Source organism: Piliocolobus tephrosceles, chromosome 15 (genome assembly GCF_002776525.5).
Source record: "Piliocolobus tephrosceles isolate RC106 chromosome 15, ASM277652v3, whole genome shotgun sequence".
Taxonomy (NCBI): Eukaryota; Metazoa; Chordata; class Mammalia; order Primates; family Cercopithecidae; genus Piliocolobus; species Piliocolobus tephrosceles.
The window spans coordinates 38,723,493-38,738,647 of NC_045448.1; the positions used below are offsets into that span (position 1 = coordinate 38,723,493).

At 46.7% G+C, this 15,155-nt stretch overlaps 1 protein-coding gene across 3 annotated transcripts in view; it reads left to right on the forward strand.

Annotated features, from left to right (window-relative positions):
* Positions 1 to 15,155, forward strand: part of GALM (galactose mutarotase) — a 112,860-nt gene that overhangs the window by 7,889 nt on the left and 89,816 nt on the right. For all 3 annotated transcript variants that reach the window (XM_023216309.2, XM_023216308.3, XM_023216307.1), the window contains exon 2: positions 9,311 to 9,465. In XM_023216309.2, the coding sequence (XP_023072077.1) occupies positions 9,311 to 9,465 (155 nt within the window). The remainder of the gene's footprint in view (positions 1 to 9,310; positions 9,466 to 15,155) is intronic.

Sequence of the window (15,155 nt, forward strand, 5' to 3'; positions counted from 1 at the left end):
GGTGGAAGTTTCAGTGGGGCAGTAGGTGGGAGTGACTGATGTGAAGGAGGAGAAAAACTGGCCGTGAGGAATAGAAGTTGGAACGCTAGCTGCTTGTCTAGCCACCTTATCAGCATAAGCGTTGCTTAGAGCAATGGGATCTGACACCTTTTGATGGTGCTTGCAGTGAATGACTCCACCTTCCTTTGGAAGTAAAGCGGCCTTGAGCAGAGTTTTTATTAAAGAGGCATTAATGATGGAGGACCCTTGCATAGTGAGGAAATCTCTTTCAGCCCATGTAACAGCATGATGGTGCAGAATATGGAAGGCATATTTAGAGTCATTATAAATATTGATGCGTAGTCCTTTTGCAAGAGTGAGGGCCTGAGTTAAGTCAACTAGTTCAGCTTGCTGAGAGGTAGTGGAGGGTGGCAGAGCTGTAGCCTCAATGATAGGTGTGAAATATACTATAGCATAGCCTGCCTTTGCTGGTGAGTGGCGATTAGGCCTGGTGGAACTGTCATCAATAAACCAAGTGTGTTCAGGGTGAGGAACACAAAAGAATATGGGGAAATGGAGTGGATGTCAGGTGGATCAGAGAGATACAGTCATGGGGGTCAGGTGTGGTATCAGGAACAACGTGGGAGGCCTCACTGAAGTCTGGGCCAGGAACAATGGTAATTGTGGGAGACTCAACAGAGAGTGAATATAGCTGAAGGAGCTGGGGAGCAGAAAGTATATGCGTCAGGTGGGAGGAAGAAAATAGATTTTGGAAGTTATGAGAACTGTAAAGTGAGTTGAGCATAGTTTGTGATTTTGAGGGCCTCTAAAAGTATTAGGGTGGCAGCGGCCCCTGCACGCAGACATGAGGGCTAGTAGGCTAAAACAGTAAGTCAAGTTGTTTGGATAAAAAGGCTACAGGGCATGGTCCTGGCTCTTGCATAAGAATTCTGACCACACTAACCATGCCTAGGAAGGAAAGGAGTTGTTTTGTAGAAGTGATTGGGGTTTGGGAGATTAGCTGGACAAGATCAGCAGGGAGAGCACGTGTGTTTTTGTGAGAATTATGCCGAGATAGGTAACAGATAAGGAAGAAATTTGGGCTTGACTGAAGTAATGGGGGCTGTCCGTGAAGCCTTGCAGCAGTATAGGCCTGGTAATTTGCTGAGCCTGATGGGTGGCAGGGTCAGTCCAAGTGAAAGCGAAGAGAGGCTGGGATGAAGGGTGCAAAGGAATAGTAAAGAAAGTATGTTTGAGATCCAGAACAGAATAATGGGTTGTGGAGGGAGGTATTAAGGATAGGAGAGTGTATGAGTTTGGCACCATGGGATGGATAGGCAAGACAATTTGGTTGATAAGGCACAGATCCTGAACTAACCTGTAAGCCTTGTCTGGTTTTAGGACCGGTAAAATGGGGGAATTGTAAGGGGAGTTTACAGGCTTTAAAAGGCGATGCTGTAACAGGCAAGTGATAACAGGATTTAATCCTTTTAAAGCGTGCTGTGGGATGGGATATTGGCATTGAGTGGGGTAAGGGTGATTAGGTTTTAATGGGATGGTAAGGAGTGCATGATCGGTCACTAAGGAGGGAGAAGAGGTATCCTGTACTTGTGGGTTAAGGTGGGGAGATACAAGGGGAGGATGTGAAGGAGGCTTTGAACTGGGGGAAAAGGTGGCGATAAGGTGTGGCGCAGAAATAGTCAGGGGAGCAGATAAATTTAGTTAAAATGTCTCAGCCTAATAAGGGAACTGGGCAGGTGGGGATAACTAAAAAGGAGTGCTTAAAAGAGTATTGTCTAAGTTGGCACCAGAGTTGGGGAGTTTTAAGAGGTTTACAAGCCTGGCCATCAATACCTACAACAGTTATGGAAGCAAGGGAAACAGGCCCTTGAAAAGAAGGTAATGTGGATTGGGTAGCCTCTGTATTGATTAAGAAGGGGACGGACTTACCTTCCACCGTGAGAGTGACCTAAAGCACCTGTGATGGTCCTGTAGGCTTCCGAGACTATCAGGCAGTGTCAGTCTTCAGCCGCTAACCCGAGAAGATCTGGGAAGGAGTTAGTCGGAGAGCCTTGGGTCAGAGTTCCAGGGGCTCTGGGAGTGGCTGCCGGGTGAGTTGAACAGTCCGATTTTTCGTGGAGGCCTACACAGATGGGACATGGCTTAGGAGGAATCCAGGGCTGCAGGCATTCTTTGGCCTAGTGGCCAGATTTTCGGCACTTGAAGCAAGTTCCTGGGGGAGGCGGTCCTGGAGGAACGCCTGGCTGCTGCGGTTCAGGCATTTGGAAATTCTTGTGTGCTGGAGATGTGGCTGGGGTTTGTCTCCCAGTGGAGGCAAGGAATTGCAACTCAGAAATATGTGGCTACTTGGCTGTCTTTATTATTACACACCTTGAAGGTGAGGTTAATTAAGTCCTGTTGTGGGGTTTGAGGGCCGGAATCTGATTTTTGGAGTTTTATTTAATGTCGGGAGTGGATTGGTTAATGAAATGTATATTGAGAATAAGACGGCCTTTTGACCTTTTAGGGTCTAAGGCTGTAAAGCATCTCATGGTTGCTGCCAAACGAGCCATGAACTGGGCTGGGTTTTTCATATTTGATGAAAAAGAGCCTAAACACTAACTGATTTGGGAGAGGTCCGATAAAGAAAAAGAGCATTAACCTTGACTATGTCTTTAGCTCCAGTCACCTTTTTAAGAGGAAATTGCTGGTGGGGGAGTGCTGGTCAACGAACGAAACTGTAAGCCAGACCAGGTGTGAGGAGGGGAGATGATAAAAGGATTATAGGGTGGGGGAACGGAGGCTGAGGAAGAATTGGGACCTAGCTGAGCCTGGCGAGGAGGGGAGAGGTCAGATGGGTCTGTAGAAAAGGAAGATTAGAAAGACTCAGCGCCACTTGGGTTTGGGACTGAGGGGACAGGCGGGAGGGAAAGAAGGAAGATTTGGGATGAGTTGCATTGGGAACAGAGACTAGGGAGGGACCGATGTGTAAAATAATGCCTGGATATCAGGCACCTCAGACCGTTTGCCCATTTTACGACAAGAATTATTTAGATCTTGTAGGATGGAAAAATCGAAAGTGCTGTTTTCTCGCTATTTGGAACCACTGTCAAGTTTGTGTTGGGGTCAAGCGGCATTGTAGAAGAAAATAAGGCGTTTAGGTTTCAGGTCAGGTGTGAGCTGAAGAAGTTTTAAGTTCTTGAGAACACAGGCTAAGGGAGAAGAAGGAGGAATGGAGGGTGGAAGGTTGCCCATAGTGAAGGAGGCAAGACCAGAGAAAAGAGAAAGTAGAGACACGGAGAGAAGGGGTGGGGGGGTTCTTGCCCTCCAGTAAAGCGGAGAAGGGGTAGAGACACGGAGAGAAGGGGTCAGGGGGTTCTTGCTCCCCAGAAAAGCGGTACTTGCCGCTAAGGGCAAAGGACCAAGGCAGGCGTCCCCGCGTAGTCAGACACCTCTGAAATGGGGGTGAATAATCAGGCAGGCGTCCCTGCGTGATTAAACACCAAGGGAAGACTGTCTTCCCAAGTCTGTGACCGTCACCGGAGTTTTGGGTCCACACATAAAACATGTCTCCTTTGTGTCTACAAGAAAAGGAAAAGAACTGAAATTAAGAGAAGGGAGAGATTGTGGTGCCAAGATTGAAAGGAGAAAGAGGTTGAGAGATAGAGAGGTTGGAGAAGAGAGTAAAAAGAGGCTGCTTACTGGATTTAAAATTGGTGAGATGTTCCTTGGGCTGGTCGGGTCTGAGGACCCGAGGTCGTAGGTGGATCTTTCTCATGGAGCAAAGAGCAGGAGGACAGGGCATTGATCTCCCAAGGGAGGTCCCCTGATCCGAGTCACAGCACCAAATTTCACACTTGTCCAAGTGAAGAGACCACTAAACAGGCTTTGTGTGAGCAATAAAGCTTTTTAGTCACCTGGGTGCAGGCAGGCTGAGTCCGAAAATAGAGTCAGCGAAGGGAGATGGGGTGGGACTGTTTTATAGGATTTGGGTAGGTAAAGAAAAATTACAGTCAAAGGGGGTTGTCCTCTGGGGCAGCGGTGGGGGTCACAAGGTGCTCAGTGGGGGAGCTTTTTGAGCCAGGATGAGCCAGGAGAAGGAATTTCACAAGGTACTGTCATCAGTTAAGGCAAGGACGGGCCATTTTCACTTCTTTTGTGGTGGAATGTCATCAGTTAAGTCAGGAACAGGCCATTTAAATTTCACTTCTTTTATGATTCTTCAGTTACTGCAGGCCATCTGGATGTGTATGTGCAGGTCACAGGGGATATGATGGCTTAGCTTGGGCTCAGAGGCCTGACAATCTCCAAGACGTGATTGTTTTCAGGTAGTGGTCACTTGTAAGGGAATTCTTGCAAGCCCGAGTGGTAGGAGCCCTGCTGTTGGCTTTGTGGTTGTCTCTAACACCCAGTATGCCTCTGGCACAGAGGGGGAGCTCAGTGTTCATTTGGTGAATGAATCAAAGTAGGACTCAAAAATCTCTACAGTCAAACATCTTGTTTTTTAGAAAAAAATTCTGCTTTTCTATAATTTTTGAGTTTCTGAAAAGCAGATGAAACAAAACCAAGGAAAGATTGTTTGACTCTTTGGGACTCCTTTTGGTTAACCAGTGTATGGGATTTTAAAGCTCTTTTCAGAAAGAGAAGAAGGTGGGGAGAGGTGGGAACCGGAGAGAGAGATCAGCCTGGCCTATGCCTAGGGATGGAGGTAAGGTCAACAGAAAGCCTGTGCTTTCCACATGATTTGATACTGAAGAACACGAACTCATGAACTAGACTGTCTGGGTTCAAGTCCTTGTTCTGCCACTACTTAGCTGTGTGTTTTGGGGCAAGTTATTTAACTTTTCTGTCCTCAGTTTCCACATCTGTAAATTGGGATAGTAATAGTATCTGTGTCATAGAAACGTTCTGAGTATGAAATGAGGTAAATGTAGAGCACTTAGAAAGTGGCTGGGACACACTTTGGGAGGCCGAGGCAGATGGATCACCTGAAGTCAGGAATTTGAGACCAGCCTGGCCAACATGGTGAAACCCCATCTCTACTAAAAATACAAAAAAAGGCTGGGTGCGGTGGCTCACGCCTGTAATCCCAGCACTTTGGGAGGCCAAGGCGGGTGGATCAAGAAGTCAGGAGATGGAGACCATCCTGTCTAACACGGTGAAACCCCGTCTCTACTAAAAATACAAAAAATTAGCCGGGCATGGTGACGGACGCCTGTAGTCCCAGCTACTCAGGAGGCTGAAGTGGGAGAATGGCATGAACCCGGGAGGCGGAGCTTTCAGTGAGCCGAGATCACGCCACTGCACTCCAGCCTGGGCTACAGAGCCAGACTCCGTCTCAAAACAAACAAACAAACAAAAATTAGCGGGGCGTGGTGGCGGGCGCCTGTAATCCCAGCTACTTGGGAGGCTGAGGCAGGATAACTGCTTGAACCCGGGAGGCAGAGGTTGCAGTGAGCCAAGACCGAGCCACTGTACTCCAGCCTATGTAAGAGCGAAACTCCGTCTCAAAAAAAAAAAAAAAGCACTCAGTATGTGTTAGCTCTATTATGATAGTCCATGGGCAACACTCTGATGCACCTGCAGATTAGCAAAGAAGCAAACCAGGAAAGGCCTGGAAGAGAAGGATTAATGTTTAATCTGTATGCAACCAGTTGGGTAATGGAAACCTGTGACCTGTAACTGGCCTAATCAGCTCAGGATCTGTATCCTGAGAGTCTCTCCATGCCGTGGAAAAATAGTTCATATGCTTGAATTGCATTCTCCGCTGATCTGAAGTAGACATGACAGATACAGAGTACCATGGGAAAAGAGAATGGAATTCAGAGGATGTCTGAGTGAAAACTAGAGTGGAAAGTAATCTTGGTGATAATACAGAAAACAATCTCCAAACCTTAATCTTTTCTATTGTAAACTAAGCACAGAGGAACTTAAAGAGAAGAAAAGTATCGTAATATGCCCACACACAAAGCTGTAAGTGTGAAAACGCTACTTTGCTTTGTATAGCCCCTCCCCTAAGAAGGCCCCAAACAGTTTGTGCTCATTATGTAACCATCAAAAGGAATATGGGGCCAGGTGCGGTGGCTTATGCCAGTAATTTCAACTACTTTGGGAGGCCAAGGCAGGAGGACCCCTTGAGCCCAAGAGTTTGAGACGAGACTAGGCAACATAGGGAAACTCTGTCTCTACGAAGTAAAAAGTAAAAAAATTAGCCAGGCATGGTGGTATATACCTGTGGTCCCAGCTACTCCAGAGGCTGAGGTGGGAGGATCATTTGAGCCCCGGAGGTCAAGGCTGCAGAGAGCCATGATTGCTCCACAGCACTCCAGCCTGGGCAACAGCGAGATCCTATCTAAAAAGTAAAAAGGAATATGGGCCGGGTGGGGTGGCTCACGCCTGTAATCCTAGCACTTTGAGAGGCCGAGGCGGGTGGATTGCCTGAGCTCAGGAGTTCGAGACCAGCTGGGCAACATAGTGAAACCCTGTCTTTACTAAAATACAAAAAAAAAAAAAATTATCTGGATGTAGTGGCATGTGCCTATAATGCCAGCTACTTGGGAGGTTCAGGCAGGAGAATTGCTAGAACCTGGGAGGCGGAGGTTGCAATGAGCCAAGATTGCACCACTGCACTCCAGCCCGGGCGACAGAGCCCGGGTCTGTCTCTAAAGAAAAATGAAAAGGAATATGGTAGATATGTCATGACATGGAGCACTCTGAAGATATTTGATAAATGAAAAGTTGCAGATACTCTATATAGTATGATTCTCTTCACATGGAATATGTGTGTTTGTGTATTTGTATATTTGCTTATATGTAGTTAATTCAAATTTTAAAATAAAGTGTACATGCCAGACTGTTAATAGTGGTTACCATTGGAAAGGAGGGGAGTGGAGAGGTGAAGGAAGGCTTTTGTGTTTTATTCTTTGTTTAGGTTGCTAGATTTCACAAATAAAAGTACAGGATGCCTGGTTAAATGTGAATTTCAGATAAATAGCTTATACTTTTTTTTTTTTTTTGAAACAGTGTCTCACTTTGTCACCAGGCTGGAGTGCAATGGCTTGATCTCGGCTCACTGCTGGAGTGCAATGGCTCGATCTTGGCTCACTACAACCTCTGCCTCCTGGGTTGAAGTAATTCTCCTGCCTCAGCCTCCCAAGTAGCTGGGACTACAGGCGCGCACTATGACGCCCAGCTAATTTTTGTATTTTTGGTAGAGATGGGGTTTCACCATGTTGGCCAGGATGGTCTCGATCTCTTGACCTCATGATATGCCTGCCTCGGCCTCCTAAAGTGCTGGGATTACAGGCATGAGCCACTGCGCCTGGCCACAACTTTTAAAGTATAAGTATGTCCTGCGTATTTTAATAACATTAATATACTTATACTAAGCAATTATTTATTGTTTATTTGAAACTCACATTTAACCAGGCATTCTATATTTCCTCTGGCGAGCCTACTCTATATCCTTGTGTATTACCTAACTCTCTTTAAAGGATATTTTAAAGTACTAATTATGTGATTAAAATAAATAAGAAGAGAAAGAAGAATAAGATCGTTTCCCCTCGAGACCACAGGAAAGTATAACTTTGGCCTAGAGAAAAGGAGATTACAAAGCAGTGTTATACAGTCCCCCATCAGCCATAGTTTTGTTTCCTGCAGTTTCAGAGTCAATTTTGAACCAAAAATAGGTGCATACAGTACAATAAGATGTCTTGAAAGAGAGGGAAAAGGCTGGGCACAGTGACTCATGCCTGTAATCCCAGCACTTTGGGAGGCTGAGTTGGGTGGATCGCCTGAGGTCAGGAGTTCGAGACCAACCTGGCCAACATGGTGAAACCCCGTCTCTACTAAAAATACAAAAATTATCTGGGTGTGATAGTGCATATGGTGCATGCCTCTACTCCCAGCTACTCAGGAGGCTGAGGCAAGAAAATCACTTGAACCTGGGAGGCGGAGTTTGCAGTTAGCCAAGAAGGGGCCACGGCACTCCAGCCTGGGCAACAGAGTGAGACTCTGTCTTAACAACAACCACGACAACAACTAGTTTTATAAAAAGAAAGAAAAAAGCACACAGAGGCATATACTAAAAGATGGAAGAGTGTGTGCACATAAGAATATTAACAGTGGTTCTCTCTAGTGATGAGATGAAAGATAATTTCAGTTTTTTCTTTGTGCTGTATAAAGTTTTTTACAATTTTGTATAATGAATATTGATTACTTTTGGAAAAGGAAAGGATCATATGTATTGAAAGCCATTTTCTGTGATTTAGTGAGGACTTTGACATGCCCAAGATGTTACCATGTGCAGCATCCCTCTGAAGAAGGTGGGGGACAGTGGCACACACCACACCTTTGGATTGATGGGGGTTTTTTTGTTTTTTGGTTTTTGGTTTTTGTTTTGAGATGGAGTCTCGCTCTGTCACCCAGGCTGGAGTACAGTGGCCGGATCTCAGCTCACTGCAAGCTCCGCCTCCCGGGTTCACACCATTCTTCTGCCTCAGCCTCCCGAGTAGCTAGCTGGGACTACAGGCGCCCGCCACCTCGCCCTGCTAGTTTTTTTTTTTTTTTTTTTGAGAACGAGTCTCGCTCTGTCCCCCAGGCTGGAGTGCAGTGGCTGGATCTCAGCTCACTGCAAGCTCCGCCTCCCGGGTTTATGCCATTCTCCTGGCTCAGCCTCCCGAGTAGCTGGGACTACAGGCACCCGCCACCTCGCCCGGCTAGTTTTTTGTATTTTTTTAGTAGAGAGGGGGTTTCACCGTATTAGCCAGGATGGTCTCGATCTCCTGACCTCGTGATCCACCCGTCTCGGCCTCCCAAAGTGCTGGGATTACAGGCTTGAGCCGCCGCGCCCGGCCTTGTTTTTTTTTTTAGTAGACATGGGGTTTCACCGTGTTAGCCAGGATGGTCTCGATCTCCTGACCTCGTAATCCATCCATCTCGGCCTCCCAAAGTGCTGGGATTACAGGCTTGAGCCACCGCGCCCGGCCGAGGTTTTTTTTTTTTTTTTGAGACGGAGTCTTGCTCTGTCGCCCAGGCTGGAGTGCAGTGGCACGATCTCGGCTCACTGCAAGCTCCACCTCCTGGGTTCATGCCATTCTCCTGCCTCAGCCTCCTGAGTAGCTGGGACTACAGGCGCCTGCCACCACGCCCAGCTAATTTTTTGTATTTTTAGTAGAGACAGGGTTTCACTGTGTTAGCCAGGATGGTCTCGATCTTCTGACCTTGTGATCCACCCGCCTTGGCTTCCCAAAGCGCTGGGATTATAAGCGTGAACCACAGAGCCCAGCCTGAATTGAAGTTTTAAAAGTGCTGTCATCCCTTGTCCTTGCAGGATACCTCCAAAAGCAGCCATATTTTGGAGCAGTTATTGGGAGGGTGGCCAACCGAATCGCCAAAGGAACCTTCAAGGTGGATGGGAAGGAGTATCACCTGGCCATTAACAAGGAACCCAACAGTCTGCATGGAGGAGTCAGAGGGTTTGATAAGGTAAGTCTGGCACATGTGACGGAGTTCCCTTTAGGCTCACTTTATGTGTACCTTCTGCTTGCCAGGCACGGTCTTAGGCCCTAGAGCACGTGTGTGGTGAAGGGAAGAGGCCACTCCCATGGTTCAGGGCAGCAGGTGCAATGGGCATGTGCCAGGACCCATCCTTCTCTAGTTCATCTGTTGGAACAGACAGGAGAGCCCCAAGAGAAAGGATGTCAATCTTTGAGTTAGGAAAAACGAGAAACAACTTTCTCACAGTGTTGCGATCAGGGAGTTGGGTTGAAGAGATGCAGATTGATAACAGTATCTTCCACTTATTGGATAAGACACTGACATATATTATCTCTTACCCTTACTAAAACTCTGTGTTATCACTAAATGGGAAAACTGAGGCACTAAAAGCCCACATGGCCGGGCACAGTAGCTCATGCCTGCAATCCCAGCAGTCTGGGAGGCCGAGGTGGGCAGATCACCTGAGGTCAGGAGTTTAAGACCAGCCTGGCGAACATGGTGAAAACCCATCTCTACAAGAAATACAAAACTTAGCTGGGTGTGGTGGCCACCTGTAATCTCAGCTACTCAGGAGGCTGAGGCAAGAGAATCGCTTGAGTGTGGGAGGTGGAAGATGCAGTGAGCTGAGATCGTGCCTCTGCACTCCAACCTGGGCAACAGAGCCAGACTCCGTCTCAAAAAAATGAAAAATGAAAAATAAATAAAAGACCACATGACTCTTAAGTGGGACAATCAGGACTGCGTGGCCCAAAACTCTCATTCTTCCACCATAGTTGCTAGTGTCCACCCAGGCCGCATGGGTGCCCCCGTCTAGCATGCTTCCCTGTACCTGTCGTTAAGCCCCCCGCCCCCTGCAGCATGGCCCTGCACCAAGGCCTGCCCTTCCACTGAAGTGCCTCCCCTTCCACTGAAGTGCCTCATGCCTCAAAATCATATCAGATTCTCCCCAGTTCCTCCCCTCCACATGAAAACGTCCATTCTTTAAGCGGATCCCTAGAAAACAAAGGTCAGGAAGGCAAATTGATCAAACAGCTTCTCCTTGGGTTGGAAGTGCTTGGCCCCCTGCTTCCTAGCCCCATGGGAGTCCACGGGTTAACCCCAGTGATTGCTCTCTTACTAGTCTAATTTCAGGCTGTGAAGGAGTAAATTTCGGTAGTTAACTTTCTTTTACATTATACCACCCAGGTTATTTGCTAGAGAAGAGCCAGAGAAGACAGAAACATGTATGCCCACTAATGGCCACAGTTTCTTCTCTTCTGCCTCTAACCATCACTTGTCCTGCAGAAGGAGGCTGGTGGCTCTGGCTTCCCCGCTTCCATGAGCTTCCTGCTGGTGGCCTGGAACCAGACTGACTGCCCCATGGGTTTCCCTTTCCTCAGGATGGGACTCTTCATGCCAGGGAGGCAGAGGGCAGCATGTGCTCTGCCCATATTAGGGCAGAATCTCTAGAACATGCCAGGATCATGAGCAAACTCCAACCACAGGAAGTAAGGCCCAGCCTGGCTTCAGACAGGGATCTTCAGAGGAGCCTTAGGACAGCACCTCGTTCTAGCTTGCCCCTGCTCCCCCTGTTCACTGTGGCATTTTCCATGGTGTTGCTTAACTTATATTCCCTTCAAGAACACAGCAAAATCGTGAGTGTACGTAGCCTTCGGTGCAGTGTGCCCTTGAGCCCCTTCTGTGAAGCGGGGGGCACAGTAGGCTGGGGACTCCTGAGGCTCACAGTATAAAGAAGGAGGTGGACTCTTACATGATAACTGTTAAAGGCGAGAAGCCACAAGTGCCGCAACAGATGACAACAAGGCGCAGTAGGAACTGGGTGTGAACAAATGAAATAGCAACCTAGGAGGTAGGATTGGAACTGGCCTTGAAGAGCCAAAGCATTTCATTCAATACATGGATATGGGAGAGAATGGCTGCACAGTGGCCCTGAGAGGGGTAGGAAAAGACTTCGAACATTTTTTTTTTTTTTTTGAGGTAGAGTTTTGCTCTCGTTGCCCAGGCTGGAGTGCAATGGCGCCATCTCAGCTCACTGCAACCTCCGTCTCCTGGGTTCAAGCAGTTCTCCTGCCTCAGCCTCTCGAGTAGCTTGGATTACAGGCATGCGCCACCACGCCTGGCTAATTTTGTATTTTTAGTAGAGACGGAGTTTCTCCATGTTGGTCAGGCTAGTCTCGAACTCCTGACCTCAGGTGATCCGCCCACCTCGGCCTCCCGTAGTGCTGGGATTAAAGGCTTGAGCCACCGCACCTGGCCGACTTTCAACATTTTTATGAAGCCACTGAAAGTTTTTGAACAGTCGGTTTTGACATAGTGCCATGCGCCCATCAGATGAACGTTGTTTTACATTGTGTCACGTCTCAACAATGACTGAATAATTGTTGGTTTGGAGGTATGTGTTTTTCTATTTATACCAACACTTTTTTTTTTTTTTTTTTTTTTTTGAGACGGAGTTTTTTTGCTCTTGTCCCGCAGGCTGGAGTGCAATGGCTTGATGTCAGCTCACTGCAACCTCTGCCTCCCGGGTTCAAGCGATTCTCCTGCCTCAGCCTCTCAAGTAGCTGGGATTACAGGCATGTGCCACCACAACCGACTAATTTTGTATTTTTAGTAGAGTACAGGGTTTCTCCATGTTGGTCAGGCTGGTCTCAAACTCCAGGCATGAGCCATTGCACCCGGCCACCAACACATTTTTTTTTAAGGTGAAAGTTGAATAGGATTTGAAATGGTATAAGAAGGTCTAGAGCTGCAAAGTTTCTGGAAATTTGGAAACTGTAGGCTCAGGGAAATAATTCTATAAATAGGAATTATACTTAACCAATCATATTGGTTTACCAAAAATCTTTCCGTTGTGTCCTTTCTCTGCACAGGAGAAACTAGGTAGCAAGTTAAGATTTCATTTCAATTATTTAATTCCTGAAATGTTCTATTTGGGTTATTCTGTTTCCTTTTTAATTACATGTAACAGGCTTCATATTTTGAGTGTCTTGACAGTTCAACCTTTCTGGGAGCTAACTAGGGTGTAAAATGAATTTTTCATTAAGCTGGGTGAAAGTATTTCACATACCAGCTGCTTTCACTGTAGGTGAAGGCAGAAACCTCCGTTCCTGCTGGGTTCTCCTTCCTGGCAAATGCCACGTCTGTGAGAGCAAAGTGGACAGATCCTGGGCTCAGAGGCCACTCCTGTGTCCCATAGAGGCTATTATCTTTCAGGTCTATAGAGTTTGGCCTCAACTCTTTTGTTGAAAAGGAAGATTCAAATAAAAACTTCACTGAGACTAAGATGTGGAATAGTGGAGACAGCCAGTCCTGAGTTTGAACCCTAGCTCTGTCACAAATAACATGTATAACTTTATCTATTTACTTATTTTTTGAAATGGAGTCTTGCTCTGTTGTCTAGGCTAGAGTGCAGTGGTGTGATCTCGGCTCACTACAACCTCCACTTCCCAAGTTCAAGCGATTCTCCTGCCTTAACCTCCCGAGTAGCTGAGATTACAGGTGCCCGCCACCACACCCGGCTAATATTTGCATTTTCAGTAGAGATGAGGTTTCACCATGTTGGCCAGGCTGGTCTCGAACTCCTGACCTCAAGTGATCTGCCCACCTTGGCCTCCCAAAGTGCTGTGATTACAGGTGTGAGCCACCGCATCCGGCCACATATGTGACTTTAAACAAGATTTGTTTTCCTTCTTTTTTTTTTTTTTTTTTTTTTTTTTTTTGAGACGGAGTCTCGCTCTGTCACCCAGGCTGGAGTGCTGTGGCCGGATCTCAGCTCACTGCAAGCTCCGCCTCCCGGGTTCACGCCATTCTCCTGCCTCAGCCTCCCAAGTAGCTGGGACTACAGGTGCCGCCACGTCGCCCAGCTAGTTTTTTGTAGTTTTTAGTAGAGACGGGGTTTCACCGTGTTAGCCAGGATGGTCTCGATCTCCTGACCTCGTGATCCGCCCGTCTCGGCCTCCCAAAGTGCTGGGATTACAGGCTTGAGCCACCGCACCCGGCCGATTTGTTTTCCTTCTAAACAATGGACAGGAAGTATGAAACTCCCTACCCTCCCCAATGCACACTAGGAAGTGGAAGGTAGATGTGGGTATAAGTTAACTCCACTGAACTCAATTTGCTCATCTGTAAAATGGAGGTAAATAGTATTTGTTGAAGCCACTTGAAATTGCCAGTGTTCAACTGTTTTGACCTACAATGATGGTCATTTCATTTGGTTCAACCAAATCTTTACCTTGCAAGATGATTTATGTAAAGCACCAGGTCATTGACTATTCAGCATTCAACAAATTGGAGGTCTCATGCCTGCAACAGGCCCCTTCTTTAGTGATCCCAGAGCTCTCTAAAGGCACTGGGAATCTCTGGCCAGCTCATCCCCTGATAGTATAGAATAACGGAACAGACTCAGGATCCAATCCAATGCCACACACTAGCTGTGTGACCTGGGGCAAGCGGTTTATCCTCACTGAGCCTCCATTCTTTCATTATTCAATGAGGATGATGTTACTTACTTTAAGTCTGCTTTGAGACAGATGAGACAGTGTCTGTGAAGTTTCTAGCAAAGAGTCTTGACTCATAATGGGTACCCGATAAATGTTCGTTTTCCTTTCCCTATAAGTGTAATCATGGAGCTTCTAGGACAAAGTTGAGAACAGCCACTATGTTAATCCAAGATTCCAATTCCTATTTCCAAAGCAAAACGCTTTTTACTTATTTATTTACTTTTTGGAGACAATGTCTTACTCTGTCACCCAGATTGGAGTGCAATGGTGCAATGGTATGTGCGATCTCAGCTCACTGTAGCCTCAACCTCCTGGGCACAAGCGATCCTCCCTTCTCAGCCTCCTGAGTAGCTAGGACTACAGGTGTGCACCACCATACCTGGTAAATTTTTAATTTTTTTTTTTTTTTTTGAGACAGAGTCTGGCTCTGTCACCCAGGCTGGAGTGCAGTGGCACGATCTCGGCTCACTGCAAGCTCCACCTCCCAGGTTCACACCATTCTTCTGCCTCAGCCTCCTGAGTAGATGGGACCACAGGTGCCTCCCACCATGCCTGGCTAATTTTTTGTATTTTTGGTAGAGACGGGGTTTCACTGTGTTAGCCAGGATGGTCTCAATCTCCTGACCTCATGATCCGCCTGCCTTGGCCTCCCAAAGTGCTGGGATTACAGGCATGAGCCACTGCACCCAGCCCATACCTGGCTAATTTTTTAAACTTTTTTAGAGAGATGAAGTCTCACTATGTTGCCCAGGCTGGTCTTGAATTCCTGAGCTCAAGTGTTGGGATTACAGGCATGAACTATTGCACCCGACCACAAAAAAAAAAAACTTTAAAAATAAACTCCATACTTTTTTTGTCAGTCTTAGAATCATATTTTCTAGAACAAGAAGAAACTTCGAGATAATTTCTTCAACCCCTTTATTTTATGAAATAGATTAATGCCTAGAGTCACACAATGAGCTAGGGACGAATGAGGCCCCCCAAATCAGGACTCTTGACTTGTGGGCTACAACTCTTCTTAATGGCACAAGTGCCTTATTTGTTTGGAACTCTGCCTAGGGAACACAGAGAGCCTTGCAGGAATTTTAATAAATGTTTGTATATAGTACCCCCAAGAGACAGGGGCTGATTTATTAAAGTTTTTTTTTTTTTTTTTTTTTTTTTTTTTTTTTTTTTTTG